Source organism: Zalophus californianus, chromosome 12 (assembly GCF_009762305.2).
Source record: "Zalophus californianus isolate mZalCal1 chromosome 12, mZalCal1.pri.v2, whole genome shotgun sequence".
In the NCBI taxonomy this organism is placed as follows: domain Eukaryota; kingdom Metazoa; phylum Chordata; class Mammalia; order Carnivora; family Otariidae; genus Zalophus; species Zalophus californianus.
In genome coordinates, this window is record NC_045606.1 from 16780088 (window position 1) to 16797107 (window position 17020).

At 38.5% G+C, this 17020-nt stretch overlaps 1 protein-coding gene across 2 annotated transcripts in view; it reads left to right on the forward strand.

Moving 5' to 3' along the window:
• COG5 (component of oligomeric golgi complex 5) overlaps positions 1–17020 on the forward strand; it is a 310225-nt gene that overhangs the window by 4529 nt on the left and 288676 nt on the right. For both annotated transcript variants that reach the window (XM_027573001.2, XM_027573000.1), the window contains exons 2-5: positions 573–712; positions 4035–4092; positions 15046–15100; positions 15200–15269. In XM_027573001.2, coding sequence (XP_027428802.1) covers positions 573–712; positions 4035–4092; positions 15046–15100; positions 15200–15269 — 323 coding nt within the window. The remainder of the gene's footprint in view (positions 1–572; positions 713–4034; positions 4093–15045; positions 15101–15199; positions 15270–17020) is intronic.

A 17020-nucleotide genomic window follows, 5' to 3' on the forward strand; every position in this document is an offset into this window, starting at 1 on the left:
TTTGCCTATTTCTGTTAAAATTCCAGCTTCACTTTATTATGACAGCATTTGTGCATTGATTTAGAGAAATCGGAGACCGTAAATATCAAATATAGTCAATTTGCCTGTGGTCATTGTCAGTGACCTTGTTTTCTTGCATTAAAGGCTATGGTTAGTAGTTAATTTTATTTTTCTACTCAGTATGTTCCTTTTGACTCACTGGTAAAAGTTAACTTTTAGCAGTGTAAGGTAGGGGTTCAGAGTGTGGGCTCTGCAGCCTGGATTCAAATCTCAGACAGGTTGGACAAGTTGTATGCCCTGTCTTTACCTGTCTCTTCATCTGTGAAATGGGGGAAACGATAGTTCCAGCAGGGTTGTGTGAGGATTGAATGCATTAATATGTTTAAAGTGCTTGGGTCAGTGCCTCACCCACAGTAAGCTCTCAGTGAATGTTACCACTCTCTTCTCATTTACAGCAGTTCTTGGTGTATAAGATGTCAAAGTATGTTATCTATAATTGTTTTGTTGTCTGATATCTGTGGTTTAGTGCAGTGCAATTAATAATTAAAGACTTTCCTTGTTTTTTCACCTAGAGTGTTACAGTGATTTTTTAAATGAAGACTTTGATGTAAAGACTTACACTTCCCAGTCAATTCATCAGGCTGTAATTGCTGAACAACTAGCAAAACTTGCCCAAGGAATCAGTCAGTTGGATAAAGAACTACACCTGCAGGTATTTCCAATCTTTTTTTTTTTTTTAAAGATTTTATTTAACAAAGAGAGACATAGTGAGAGAGGGAACACAGCAGGGGGAGTGGGAGAGGGAGAAGCAGGCCTCCCACTGAGCAGGGAGCCCGATGCAGAGCTTGATCCCAGGACCCTGGGATCATGACCTGAGCTGAAGGCAGATGCTTAACGACTAAGCCACCCAGGCACCCCAGGTATTTCCAATCTTCTGGATCATCTGGATTCTTCAAAAAATCATGATTTATTACTTGTAATCCTTGCATTATTTAATCTAAATGCATATTTAAATGAGCAAATATGTAACTTTACCAGTGTGGCTTATTTTTCAAAGTATGTTTTTGAAAAGTTTAAACTACTTTTTCTTAGTTGAAAAACTAACATACCCCTCTTTCCAAAAGCTTTTGTTCATACTTTGTTTTCACTACCTTAACAGATGTGCAGTGAATATAGGTGGCTGAAAAATAGGAAGCCTTTGATAAAAGTAATAGGAATTGGAATTTTGGAAGTAGAACACTGAATAAGAAAAATTGGTCTGTTCACATTGGCACTTCCCACTTTATGAACACGAAGTGTAATATTTGCTGAAATTATAGAAAGTTGATAAATTTGTGGTAGAAAGAACACAATATGGAGAATTAGGAGATGGGTCCTAATCTCAGGTGTGCTGGTACCTTTCCTATCACTTAATGCCTTTGAGTTTTGCTTTTAAAAAGGGAAATCTACTAAATGGGTTGGAGTGAATAAGGAGGAAGAGATTATAGTGGAAGATCTTGAATGTTCCTTCCTTTTCTACAATTCTGTAATTTTATAGGGAGTTTTATAGTATACTTCCTAGTGTTGGCTTTTGTTGAGTAGGCACTTAATAAATATTTAAATGAATGAACAAATGCATGAATATATAGACTGTTTACCAGGAAACTTAGATCTAGTATAACAGGAGACATATTCACTTAAATTTTTTGTGTTATACTTTATCAGTTGAAAGACTAGCTTAGGACTGGGATGACTTCTAAGGTCACTTTAACTTTGATTATATATTATATATTTTAATTATGTAATTATATATTTTAATTGTCAGGATTCACATTAGGCTGTGGGGATAGAAAAATGAACATATTTCCCAGCTCTCCAAGGACTCAGACCAGTGGCAGATAGAGAAATAATGACAGGCAAGTAATAGTACAAAACGTTCATAAAAGCAGAGGAGAATGCTTAACTCTGCCTAGGGTTCTAAGGGGTGGCTTTTTGTAATAGCCACCTGAAATTCTTTTTTATGGTTGGTATTTTCTTTCTTTTTTTCAAGTTTTCATTTAAATTCCAGTTAACATACAATGTAGTATTAGTTTCAGGTGTAGAATTTAGTGATTCATCACTCATAGACAACACCCAGTGCTCATCACAAGTCTACTCCTTAATCCCCATCACCTATCTAGCCCATCCCCCGCCCACCTCCCCTCCAGCAACCCTCAGTTTGTTCTCTATAGTTAAGAGTCTGTTTCCTGGTTTGCCTCTCTCTTTTGTTCCCCCCCCATGTTCATCTGTTTTGTTTTTTAAATTCTATATATGAGTGAAATCATAAGGTGTTTGTCTTTCTCTGACTTAATTTGCTTAGCATAATACTAATACCATCCATGTCGTTACAAATGGCAAGATTTCATTCTTTTTTTATGGCTGAGTAGTATGATTGGTATTTTCTTTATTCCTTGCATGCAGTACCTTCTTTGCAGGAATCAATAAAAACTAAAAATTTATTTAACATCTCTTACAGGGGACATATTACACTTATAGTAGTCCGGGATATGAAGTAGAAGCCTTGAATGAGATCTGAACCTGCTATAATTGTTTTTCTGCAGAAGCAAAATTGGGATAATGCTAACCAAACCCATAATTTTCTTTTTTAAATATCATTGAGATGACTAAAATAACAAAAGATGTGATGAATTATGTATTAGTTGGGGCTTAGGACAGGAAACAGAAACCACTCTAGGTATTTAAAGCAGGAAGATGTTTAATACAGAGAACTGGATGCTTCTGAAGTAATCCAGTGTACTGAGTTGAAGGATCTACCTTCATAGATGCAGTGCAGAGGCCTGGAAGTTCCAGCCATTATCTCCCATGCCACTGCTAAAATTCCGCCACGGGGTATCCAATAACTAAATTCTAGAATGATTGATACAGCTTTTCCAACCATCTCTAAATTCTCAGGTCTCTGGACCTTGCTCATTACTAGCTGAAAGAGTAATAGGGAAATAGCTTTCCTTTCTTTGCTGTCTTCAGATCTCTTGGAAATTCATCCAGCTGGCTGCGAGAGAGTTTATGAAAGTCTAGTTTTAGGAGTTTCAGCATTTCCAAAGTATTCTTCACACAGGAAAAAGAAGACTAGAGAATTAAAATTAGTCTTGTTAGGATGGACACATCGATGACCATATCAGTGGACTGGGGAGAATTCAGACATGTTCTGGCCATCTTAACAGACGTAGGAGACCAAAAGTAATGGTTATTTTAGATGGATGTGCTAGAAAGGGACTTGATAGAATAACAGTGATATCTGAAACAGGACAAAGTGGAGGATGTAGGGGTTCCAGTGAATGAATCCTTGCTGACTAGGAGCTTCAGTTTCCAGCCTAGATAGGAAACTTCTTATTCATTGGAACTGAAAAGGTACAAAATGATAAGGATTCTTGCATTATTCTAAAAATTTGTATGATTTCTTGATATTTCTAGGAATCTCTTGCATGTGGTCTTTAACTCTTAAACTTTTAGGGTTTGTGATGTGATCATTCACACTGCCCTAATTTTCATTAAAAAAAAACCAGTCTTGCTCAGGGAAGAGGATTTACCGTGACCCTGGGAAACTGAAAGCAGAGAGATGTTGAGGAATAGGTGGGTACTGACTCTGCTTTATCTTTTCAGATTAGAATATGCTGAATTAAGTTCAAGAACTAAGAGAATCTAATGTTTAAAAACATTTTTACAGGGAAAGCATATAATAGCATGGCAAAAATTAGCTGGTTTGGGGTTTTTTTGTTTTTGTTTTTTTATTTTCTGTTTTCAGTTTTGGCACAACTCTAACCTGCACTTCCCATTAGGAAAGCAAGGGGCTGGTGAAAAGGCTGTGTCTTCTTTGGCTCTACGTTCAACTATAAGCATGTTTGTGTTTCTGCTAATAACTCATCTCAAGTAAACCTTTATCACCTGTATTTTTTTCTTCTGTGTTGGTGTTTGCACCCTTTTATATGGAGAGAGACCTTTATTCTACCTGTGGTTACAAAGAAAAATACCTAATACAGCAAATTCTTAATTTTCAGGTTGTTGCAAGACATGAAGATTTACTAGCACAAGCAACTGGGATTGAGTCTTTGGAAGGTATGTTTCCATTAAGTACTATAAATTAGATTGAGCTAGACCAGGGATTGGCAAACTTTTACTGTTAAGGATCACATAGTAAATATTTTAGACTTTGCAGGCCATACCATTTCTGTTCAACTACTAAACTCACTCTGCTGTTGCAGAGTGAAAGCAACCAGATAATATTTAAATGATTGTGGCCGTGTCCCAACAAAACTTTAATAAAACTTTATTGACCTCTGAGCTAAACTATTTGGGTTCAAATCCTTGCTTTGCCACCTAATAGATATGTGACTATGGACAAGTTATTAACCTTTTTGTGCCTCCCTTTTTTTTGTTTTTTAAAGTTTATTATGTTATGTTAGTCACCATACAATACATCATTAGTTTTTGATGTGGTGTGATCCACGATCCATTGTTTTCGTATAACACCCAGTGCTCCGTGCAGTACGTGCCCTCCTTAATACCCATCACCGGGCTAACCCCTCCCCCCTCCCCCCTCCCCTCTAGAACCCTCAGTTTGTTTCTCAGAGTCCATCGTCTCTCATGGTTCGTCTCCCCCTCCAATTCCCCCCCTTCACTTTTCCCTTCCTTCTCCTAATGTCCTCCATGCTGTTCCTTATGTTCCACAAATAAGTGAAACCATATAATTGACTTTCTCTGCTTGACTTATTTCACTTAGCATAATCTCCTCCAGTCCCATCCATGTCGATGCGAAAGTTGGGTATTCATCCTTTCTGATGGCTGAGTAATATTCCACTGTATATATGGACCACATCTTCTTTATCCATTCATCTGTTGAAGGGCATCTCGGCTCTTTCCACAGTTTGGCTATTGTGGACATTGCTGCTATGAACATTGGGGTGCATATGGCCCTTCTTTTCACTACATCCGTGTCTTTGGGGTAAATACCCAGTAGTGCAATTGCTGGGTCATAGGGTAGCTCTATTTTTAAATTTTTGAGGAACTTCCACACTGTTTTCCAAAGTGGCTGTACCAACTTGCATTCCCACCAACAGTGGAAGAGAGTTCCCCTTTTCTACAACCTCTCCAACGTTTGTTGTTTTTTTCCCTGTCCATTTTTTGCCATTCTAACTGGTGTAAGGTGGTATCTCAGTGTGGTTTTGATTTGAATTTCCGTAATGGCTAATGATGATGAATATTTTTTCATGTGTCTGTTAGCCATTTGTATGTCTTCTTCAGAGAAGTGTCTTTTCATATCTTCTGCCCACTTTTTGACTTGATTATTTGTTTTTTGGGTTTGAGAAGTTCTTTATAGATCTTGGATACCAGCCCTTTATCTGTAGTGTCATTTGCAAATACCTTCTCCCATTCTGTGGGTTGCCTCCTTGTGTTGGTGACTGTTTCCTTTGCTGTGCAGAAGCTTTTTATCTTGATGAAGTCCCAAAAGTTCATTTTTGCTTTTGTTTCACTAGCTTTTGGAGATGTATCTTGAAAGAAGTTGCTGTGGGTCATGTCAAAGAGGTTACTGCCTATGTTCTTCTCTAGGATTTTGATGGATTCCTGTCTCACATTGAGGTCTTTCATCCACTTTGAGTTTATCTTTGTGAATGGTGTTAGAGAATGGTCAAGTTTCATTCTTCTGCATGTGGCTGTCCAATTTTCCCAGCACCATTTATTGAAGAGACTGTCCTTTTTCCATTGCATGTTTTTTCCTGCTTTGTCAAAGATTATTTGACCATAGAGTTGAGGGTCCATATCTGGGTTCTCTATTCTGTTCCATTGGTCTGTATGTCTGTTTTTGTGCCAGTACCATGCTGTTTGGGTGATCACAGCTTTGTAATATAGCTTGAATTCGGGCTACGTGATGCCCCCAGCTTTGTTTTTCTTTTTCAACATTTCCTTGGCGATTTGGGGTCTTTTCTGATTCCATACAAATTTTAGGATTGTTTGTTCCAGCACTTTGAAGAATGTCATTGGAATTTTGATTGGGATGGCATTGAAGGTATGGATTGCTCTGGGTAGCATAGACATTTTAACAACGTTTATTCTTCCGATCCATGAGCATGGAATGTTTTTCCATCTTTTTGTGTCTTCTTCAATTTCTTTCATGAGTGTTCTGTAGTTCCTAGAGTATGGATCCTTTACCTCTTTGGTTAGGTTTATTACGAGGTATCTTACGGTTTTTGGTGCTATTGTAAATGGAATCATTTCTCTAATTTCTCTTTCTACAGTTGTGTTGTTAGTGTATGAGAAAGCAACTGATTTCTGTGCATTGATTTTGTATCCTGCCACATTACTGAATCGCTGTATGAGTTCTAGTAATTTGGGGGTGGAGCCTTTTGGGTTTTCCACATAAAGTATCATGTCATCTGCGAAAAGAGAGAGTTTGACTTCTTCTTTGCCAATTTGAATACCTTTGATTTCTTTTTGTTGTCTGATTGCTGTTGTTAGGACTTCTAGTACTATGTTGAACAAGAGCGGCGAGAGTGGGCATTCTTGACGTGTTCCTGATCTTAAGGGAAAGGCTCTCAGCTTTTCCCCATTGAGGATGATATTCGCTGGGGTTTTTCATAGATGGATTTTATGAACTTGAGGAATGTTCCCTCTATCCCTATACTCGGAAGAGTTTTAATCAGGAAAGGATGTTGTTTTTTGTCAAATGCTTGTTTCTGCATCGAGAGGACCATATGGTTCTTCTCTCTCTTATTAATGTGTTCTATCACATTGATTGATTTGCGAATGTTGAACCACCCTTGCATCCTGGGGATAAACCCGAACTTGGTCGTGGTGGATAATCCTTTTAATGTATTGTTGGATCCTATTAGCTAGGATTTTGTTGAGGATTTTGGAATCCGTATTCATCACAGATATCGGTCTGAAATTATCCTTTTTGATGGGGTCTTTGCCTGGTTTGGGGATTAAGGTAATGCTGACCTCATAGAATGAGTTTGAAAGTTTTCCTTTTTCTATTTTTTGAAACAGCTTCAGTAGAATAGGTATTATTTCTTCTTTGAATGTTTGGTAGAATTCCCCAGGGAATCCATCAGGCCCTGGACTCTTGTTTTTTGGGAGGTTTTTGATCACTGCTTCAGTCTCGTTACTGGTTATTGGTCTATTCAGGTTGTCAATTTCTTCCTGTTTCAGTCTTGGCAGCTTATAGGTTTCCAGGAAGGCCTCCATTTCATCCAGATTGCTCAGTTTATTGGCATATAGTTGTTGATAATAATTTCTAATAGTTGTTTCTATTTCCTTGGTGTTAGTCGTGATCTCTCCCCTTTCATTCATAATTTTATTTATTTGGGTCCTTTCTCTTTTCTTTTGGATAAGTCTGGCCAGTGGTTTATCGATCTTATTCTTTCAAAGAACCAACTTCTAGTTTCATTGATCTGATCTGTGTTTCTGGTTTCTAATTCATTGATTTCTGCTCTAATTTTAATTATTTCTCTTCCAATGTGTGGCTTAGGCATTGTTTGTTGCTTTTTTCTCTAGTTTTTTTTTTTTTTAAAGATTTTATTTATTTATTCATGAGAGACAGAGAGAGAGAGAGAGAGAAAAGCAGAGGGAGAAGCAGGCTCCCCGCTGAGCAGGGAGCCCGATGCGGGACTCAATCCCAGGACCCTGGGATCATGACCTGAGCCGGAGGCAGACGCTTAACCATCTGAGCCACCCAGGTGCCCTTTTCTCTAGTTCTTTAAGGTGTAGAGTTAGTTGGTGAATTCGGGATATTTCTATTTTTTTGAGTGAGGCTTGGATGACTATGTATTTCCCCTGTAGGACTGCCTTTGCAGTATCCCATAGGTTTTGGACTGATGTGTTTTCATTCTCATTGATCTCCATTAATTGTTTAAGTTCTTCTTTGATTTCCTGGTTGACCTGAACATTCTTGAGCAGAGTGGGCTTTAGCTTCCAAATGTTTGAATTTCTGCCAAATTTTTTCTTGTGATTGAGTTCCAGTTTTAAAGCATTGTGGTCTGAGAATATGCAGGGAATAATCTCAATCTTTTGGTATCGGTTGAGACCTGATTTGTGACCCAGTATGTGGTCTATTCTGGAGACAGTTCCATGTGCACTCTAGAAGAATGAGTATTCTGTTGTGTTAGTGTGGAATGTTCTGTATATATCTATGAGGTCCATCTGGTCCAGTGTATCATTCAAAGCTCTTGTTTCCTTGTTGATTTTCTGCTTAGATGATCTGTCCATTGCTGAGAGTGGAGTATTGAGGTCTCCTACAATTAATGTATTCTTATCAATATGACTCTTTATTTTGGTTAACAGTTGGCTTATGTAGATGGCTGCTCCCATGTTGGCATAGATATTTACAATTGTTAAATCTTCTTGTTGGATAGACCCTTTAAGAATGATAGAGTGTCGTTCTGTGTCTCTAATTACAGACTTTAGTTTAAAATCTAATTTGTCTGATATAGGAATTGGTACCCCAGCTTGCTTTTGAGCTTCGCTGGCATGGAAGATGGATCTCCATCCCTTCACTTTCAGTCTGGTTGTATCTTTAGGTTCAAAATGAGTCTCTTGTAGGCAGCATATGGATGGGTCCTGTCTTTTTCTCCAGTCTGCAACCCTGTGCCATTTTATGGAAGCATTTAGGCCATTCACGTTGAGAGTGATTATTGAAAGATATGAATTAATTGTCATCATGTTGCCTGTGAAGATGTTGTTCTTATAGATTGTCCCTGTAAATTTCTGTTGTATATGACTCTTGGGGTCTTTCTCCTTTTATAGAACCTCCCTTAATATTTCTTGCAGGGCTGGCTTAGTGGTCACATATTCTTTCAGTTTCTGCCAGTCGTGGAAGCTCTTCATCTCTCCATCCATTCTGAATGACAGCCTTGCCAGATAAAGTATTCTTGGCTGCAGGTTCTTCTCATTTAGTACCCTGAATATGTCTTGCCAGGCCTTCCAGGCTTGCCAGGTCTCTGTGGATAGGTCTGACGTTATTCTGATGTTCCTCCTTCTGTATGTAAGGAATCTCTTCCCCCTAACTGCCCTTAAGATGGTTTCCTTGGTTCTAAGATTTGCAAGTTTTACTGTTACATGTCGGGGTGTTGGCCTGTTTCCTTGATCTTGGGAGGGGTCCTCTCTGTCTCTAGGACGCGAATGTTTGTTTCATTCCCCAGATTAGGGAAGTTCTCAGCTGCGATTTGCTCAAATACATTTTCTAGTCCTCTCTCTCTCTCTCTCTACTCCCTCCAGGATTCCAATTATTCTGACATTGGAATGCTTCATGATGTCACTTAATTCTCTGATTCTATTTTCATGGATTCCGAGTTGTTTTTCCCTGGCCTCCTCTTTTCCCTTTTTATCTATTATATTGTCTTCCAGGTCACTTATTTGTTCTCTGCCTCACTTACCCTAGCTGTTAGATTATCTAGGTTGGATTGGATCTCACTGATAGCATTTTTAAGTTCTGCCAATTCAGCTTTCATTTCTGCCCTTAGAGACTCTGTGTTGCTATTAATTGATTTCTCCATTCTAGCCATTGTCTTCACAATTGCTAGCCTGAATTCCATCTCCGACATCTTGGTTATATCTGCATCCATTTGTAAATCTGCAGCATAAGTCATAATCTCTGAGTCTTTTCTATTTTGGGGGTTCCTCCTCCTAGTCATTCTGTTGATGGGTGTTTGAGAGAATATACAGAGTCCAAATTATTGACCAGAACCCAAGCAAGATGCACCTGTTTTCTTGGGACCTTAGGGTTGCTGGCCTCTTGTTTTCCCAGCCTGTCTTCTGTGGGAGGGGCCTGCCACACTGTTGCTCAGGCAACCCTGTTTGGGTGGAGTTGCCCTGCCCCCCTGTGGCAGGGGATGGGCTCAGTGGGAATCAGTTTTTGGGGCTTTTGTTCTCTGGCATTTTTCCCTGGTGGCTTTCCGTGTCTCTTCCACGGGTCAGATCAGAAGAGACCGTTTCCAACCCTTTGCCTCAGAGAAGAGAGACCTAAGTCTGTTCTTCAGTGAGCTCTCCAGGCCACACTCTCTCCATTTCTGTCGGTGCTGCTATAAACTGCAGCGTCCTGGGTTGTGCGCCCCTCGGTAGCGCCCCCAGTCCTCCCTCCCGGTCGGAGCACGTCTCTGCCCTTTGTGCTTCTAAAACCGTCAGCTGCCCCCAGTTCACACTTGCGGCCTCGCCGCTCGGGTTCAGTCCAGGGAGTCTGCCCCAAAGTCCTTTCCCTGCCGCTACCGGTCTGCGAGTCTGTGCCCTGTCCCCAGCGCGCGAGGCTGTCTCTCACCGGTGGTGTAGGATCCCCACGGCCAGGCACCCTCCCGCTGCCGTTTATCCTCCGATATCTGCCCGCGGAATCAGGGCTCCCCCCTTGTACCTCGAAACCAACCACCTGCAATATTCTGTTTGTAGAGATCCAGATCTTTTTACATCTCAGGCTGGTTTCGTGGGTCTCAGAGTGGTCTGGTAGATATCCAGCTCAATTCTGGGGACCAGTTGAAATAGGGTCCCCTACTCCTCCGCCATCTTTCCTTCTCCTTGTGCCTCCCTTTTATGTATAAAGGAGGAGTATTAAAATGTATCTATATGGTATTATTTTGAGGGCTAAGTGAATTAGAAAAATGGTTAGAACAATTCCTGGCACATATTTAGTGCCTCTATAAAATTAACAGAAAATTGTTAATTAATAAAAACATCAGTACCACCTGAGTAATAGTGGAAGTCGGCTTGAATACTTTCCTTATTTTTGGCTTTTGAAACTTTTTTCGATGAAAGTATAATAGAATAATAATACATTGGGGGTGCCTGGGAGGCTCAGTTGGTTCAGCATCTGACTGTTGATTCAGCTCAGGTCATGATCTCAGGATTGTGAGATGGAGCCCCTAGTCGGGCTCCGTGCTCAGTGCAGAGTCTGCTTGAGATTCTTGTTCTCCCTCTCCTCTCATTTGCGTGCATGTGCCTGAGCGCTCCCTCTCTCTCCCCAAATAAAATCCTAAAAAAAAAAAAAAAAAAAGAATAATACATTGGATTTTTATTTTTATGTCTTATATTTTTGATTGGCTAAATCCATGAATTTTTCATTCTCTTGATTAAACTATGTCTTATAAATATGGAATGTTCATATGTTTTACATTATCACTTGTGTTGTGATTACTGTTATTAATCCTTACACATTAAAATAAAACTAAGTGGTATTCCCTGTGTTGATCAAATTCTTGAGGAAGGATATTGCTTTCTAGGATGCAATATGCTTTAATGCTTCCCCCAGTATTTCTTATGCACTCAAAGGTATTAACTTATTCTCAGCATGTATACTGTTTCTCAGACATCCTGATGAAGAACTTAGTATTTCAGGGAATAATAGTTTGTTATTTGAATATTTAGGGTGGATATCAGACTATGTTCTTGGGAAAACTGAGTACTGACCACTTCCTATTGGAAATTAATTATTTTTAATCTCATAATATTTTGTGTGTTTCTGGAAGCAAGTAAATATCTTGTTTTAATGGTGATTTTTTTTTAAAAACAAGTGATTTTTTCATTTGTAAAACCCATAAAAATGGCTAGTAGTACATTGATTCTGAGTGTATTTAGGAGTAGATGAATCATCACAACAGAAATAGTTTTGATTGTGTTTTTCTTATATGCATTTAGGTCTATAATGTGCTTGTTTTTCCCCAAAATACTTTTGAGTGATTATAACATTTAAAATATATGGTTAGACTGAGTTAGAATGACTATCCATTGGATGAGTATATGAGGTACAAAGACTGCCTTCTCTGAGTTTTTGTGATAATCTAAGCATCTTCTCTGGATTATTTGAACATAAAAGGTCAAAGCATGAATTAGCATTCATTTTGGCATGATGTGTATTTCTGAGCACTTACTAGAAATTTGAGATGCTGAAAAATAAGTGTGATCTGTATTTGAAAACAAATATTATCCCACCTTCTACTTCATCTGCTTTTTCCCCCCCAAATATTGAATTTTTTTTTTTTTGCTACGTAAGTAGTTTGGTAGTACGTTTATTGAACCTATTTTATTAAAAGTTGCCCCCTAGTCATTTATTCATTTAAATATTAGTTAAGAATTTGCTAGGTTCCAGACAGCTATAACAGAGTCCCTTTTCTTATGGGATTTAGAGGTATATTTAATTAACCCTATTTCATTGAAAAGAGATATCCTCATTCCTTCATTCATTTGTTCAGTTAAACAGTATCTGAGACCTTGTTTGGTACCAGGCACCTATGAACAATAGAGTCACTTTTTTTTTTAAGATTTTATTTATTTATTTGACAGAGAGATAGCGAGAGCAGGAACACAAGCAGGGGGAGTGGGAGAGGGAGAAGCAGGCTTCCTGCTGAGCAGGGAGCCTGATGCAGGGGCTCGATCCCAGGGTGGGATCATGACCTGAGCAGAAGGCAGACGCTTAACGACAGAGCCGCTCAGGCGCCCCTAGAGTCACTTTTCTTATGGAAATTATGTTCTAATGCAGGGAAGCAGACAAAGAAAATACACAAATGGGAAACTTCAGATATTTTTAAATCCCACAAAGAAAATAAAATGGATTATTGGGTGGAGGAAGGGGAGTCCCTTACTAGCTAGCTAGGATGGTCAGGGAAGGCCTTTTTGAGAAGATGACATTTGAGCTGAGAACTGAATGATGAGAAACAGCCACCACATGAAAAGTGGGAGAAGAGTGTTGTAAACTGAGAGACCAATAAATGGGAAGGTAGGAATTACCTTGGGATGTATGAGGGACAGAAAAAAGACCAGTATGAGAGGAATTTAATGAATGAGGGAGAGAATTGTAGATGAGGTTCTTGGGAAAGAATTTTGATTTTTTTCATTCTAAATACAGTGGTAAACCATTGGAGGGTTTTTATTAGGGGTATGAAGTATAAGACTAATGCTCTAAAAAGTTTTCTCTGATGGCTGTATAGGAAAGTAAGTAGAATCAGGGGTACCAATTTAGAAGATACTAGAAGAGTAGAATTGATGGTGCAGTGGTAGATGTGAGAGAGGAAAGTGGGTGGGATAAAATGGGGGCAGAGCTGATAGGGTTTGTTGATGGGAGATGAAAGAGCTGAGGGAAAAATGTCACCAAGTGTGATTCCTAAGTTTTTAACCTGAAAAATGGGATAGATGATGGTATGGGTAACTGAGATAGGTTAGAATGGAGAGAATTATAATTTTGATGGGGCAGGGGTGGGACAGAACTTACCTTGGGTGTCTTAAATTAGAGGTGTGTGTGTGGGTGTGTGTGTGTGTACATAGGTAGGCAGACAAAGAAAATCTATGTAGATATATGTACATATTTGTGGAGTATAAAATTGGTATTTTATTGAACAGATAGTGTTTAAAACACTGGAATTGGGTGAAATCCCTAAGAGACATTGTAGATGGAAAAGTGAAACCGAGGATAAAATCTTGGAGTACTCCAGCATGTAGGACTCTAGCAGAGGAGGAGCCACTAATACAATAGGAAGAACCCCAGGGAGTGTCTTAACTTGGAAGCCCAGAGTGGGGGAAAATGTCTTAGGGAGGGAGTGGTTTAACTGTGTTGTGAATTTCAGAGAATTGAGCAAGATAGAACTGACAATGGAATTTGGCACCTTGGGGGATTTCTGGTGACCTTGATGAGATCTATTTTGGTGGAGTGTATATGAAAGTCTATTTGAGAGTGGGTTGTGGGGAGAATAAGATGTAGGGTCATGATGATAAGTCAGGGCAGTTCATTCCTGGAGCTTTAAGGTCAGGGAACCATAAAACCAGCAGAAAAATGGGAATTCTCTGGTCCCAAGAGGATTCTGTTGGACTGAGCCATACTAAAGGCATAATTGTATCTGATAATGTTTATTCTACTATTACTTCATCTAATATATGACAGAATTCTATACCTAAGTTTATTTAGAATGTTATGTTTTAAAACTACAACTATGCCAGTTAAATGTAAAAACTGAGTTTAAAGAGTGGAGTTCAAAATAATTAAAACTGTAATATTGAAAAGCTTATTTTCAGGTATATAAAGTAGTAAAATTTAAAATCCATCTTCCTGAAAATATTTTTACAGTTTTGTAAGAAGTTAACCATCATGTTGTGTATGTAGAGAGTAAAGACGATACTGTCCTTGCTCTCCATGTGTATTACTTACGTAGCATATAATTAATTTAACAAATATTGCCATTGGAAGTAGCCTGAGTTAAGCTCAGGTCATACAATAGTGAACGAAAAATACACTTTCCCTAACCTCCAGGAATTTACAGTTTAGTGAGAGAGTAAAAAATTAAACAGATACACAAGCGGATATGTAATTACCTAATGTGATTAGTGCCATGAAGGAAATGTATGCTGTAGAAGAAGATAACAAGAAAATCTAAATCAGTTGGGGGATCTTTTAGTAATTGTTTCTGTTAAGCCAAGGCTTGATGAATAATGGGGGTTTATCTAGTAGGAACTTGGGGGTGCAGTTGAGTGTTGGAGAGAAAGTACACCATTTCCAGATGGTGCAGGGCCTTGAAGACCAAGCTGTGGACTTCAGTTTTGACATGGAAGCAAAGGGGAGACTGTGGAAGGGTTTTAGCAGGGAATATTGTGCTACAATGTGCACCTTTAAAGAGTACTCAGGCTTCTTCTTTTGTGACTATAGTACAATACACATGAACTATAATTTCATACATACTATACATAATTTCATACATACTATAATTTAGTACCATTACTTACATTTACAGTGTTGTGCAACTATTCCTATGTAGTTCCAGAACTTTTTCATCACCCAAACTGGAAAACCCTATGCTCCTTATTCAGTCACTCTCCATTTGTCAGACTTGTTTAGTGGAACAAGAATTGGAGGGGGAGACTACTTAGAGGCTTTAAAAATAGTGCAGGTAAAAGATACTGGTTAAGTTATGATGGTGGCAGAAAAAATTGAAATTTTTCTATATATGGATACGTGTACATGTATGATTTTTTCTTTTAATACAATTTTTCCCCCAATTGGAATCCTTGTAAATTTGTAAAGTAATGGAAACTATTATGTTTTCCTAGGTGTTCTTCAGATGATGCAGACAAGAATTGGAGCTTTACAGGGAGCTGTTGATAGGTACTTTTGTTCATTTTGTAAATAAGTGGAATGGAAAGAAATTTAACTATTGATATTTTGAAGATGATTTTACTGTCACTCCTCTTTCTTTTCCTTTAGGATGAAAGCAAAAATCGTGGAACCATACAATAAAATAGTAGCCAGGACTGCACAACTCACAAGACTTCAGGTAGGTTCTCACTTTTCATTTCTTTATACTTTATTATTTATTTTGTTCTTATAAGTGGACAAAATCAAGAGAATGAATTCTGAGGAAATAAGGGGATATGAGATGAAAGGGGAAAAATACTAAGGAGCTTTAAAATAAGATATGCAGGGGTTTTCTTGTTTTTTTTGTTTTGTTTTGTTTTGAGAGGAAGGGAGAGAGGGAGAGAGAGAATCTTTTTTTTTTTTTTTAAGATTTTATTTATTTATTTGACAGAGAGATAGCACAAGTAGGCAGAGGGGCAGGCAGAGGGAGAGGGAGAAGCAGGCTCTCCACTGAGCAGGGAGCCAGACATGGGGCTTGATCCCAGGGCCCTGGGATCATGACCTGAGCTGAAGGCAGACGCTTAACCGACTGAGCCACCCAGTCGCCCCAGGAGAGAGAGAATCTTAAGCAGATTCCACACCCAGCACGGAGCCCAGCCGGATGGGGGGAGCTTGATCTCACAATCCTCAGGTTATGACCTGGGCCGAAATCAAGAGTTGGATGCTTAACCGACTGAGCCACCCAGGCACCCCAAGATACACAGTTTAAAAGAATACAAATCTGAACCATTCAAGTGAATTATTTTCATTCTTATTATTACAGTGTATAATAATTTACTAACTTATTAAGATTCAAAATTATTTGTTCAATAGAGAACAGGAAGAAACCTAACATTTATGCTGTGACCGAATGTAAGGAACCCAAACTTATAACTTGTTCTAATAGGAGTGCTTGTGCAGTGAATTAGGGAAATTCAGTTTTTGATTAGATTAGTGATTTTATGACCTTTATTTTTTCCAAATATTTTTTCTGTTCCTCCCCTTTGCTTCTGGGACTGCAATTACACATGTACCAGGCATCTTAAGGATGTCTCACAGATCACTGGATTCTCTGTTCATTTTTTTTCCACAGTCCTCTTTTCCCTGTGTGTTCTGTTTTGGATAATTTTTATTGCTTTGTTTTCAAGTTCACTTCTCATTTTTTTCTGTACTGTTTAATCTGCCCCTAATCTTATTCAGTGTATTTTTCATTTAAGACATTTTTGTTTCATCTGTAGAAATTCGATTTGGGTCTTTTCTTACTTTCCGTTATCTACTTAACCTTTTGGACATACAGAATATTATTAAAATAACTACTTTAATGTCTTTGCTAATTTATAGAGTGTGCCAGTCATACCATAGTCCAGTTTGAGAACATCTCCATCACCACAGAAAGATCCCTCAGGTCTGTTGGCCATTGTCTTATTTCATTTGGGCTGCTATAAAAGAGGATCTCATATTGGGTGGCTTATAAAGAGAAATTTTTTTCTCACAGTTCTGGAGGCTGGAAGGCTGAATTAGGGTGCCAACCTGGTCATGTCCTAGTGAGGGCCCTCTTTTGGGTTGCAGATAATCATTGTCTTTTCTTTTTTTATTTTTTAAATTAAGTTTTTAATTCCAGTATACTTAACATATAGTGTTCCATTAGTTTCAGGTGTACAACATAGTGATTCAACAATTCTGTATATTACTCAGTGCTCATCATGATTAGATAGTCATTTTCTTGTTGTATCCTCAAATGGCAGACAGGGCAGGAGAGATTTCTCAGGTCTCTTTTATAAGGGCACTAATCCCATTCATGAGTTGTTCACTTTCATGACCTAATCACCACCCAAAGTCCCCACTTCCTCATATCATCACATTGGGGGTTAGGATTTCAACCCATGAATTTTTTTTTTTAATTATTTCATT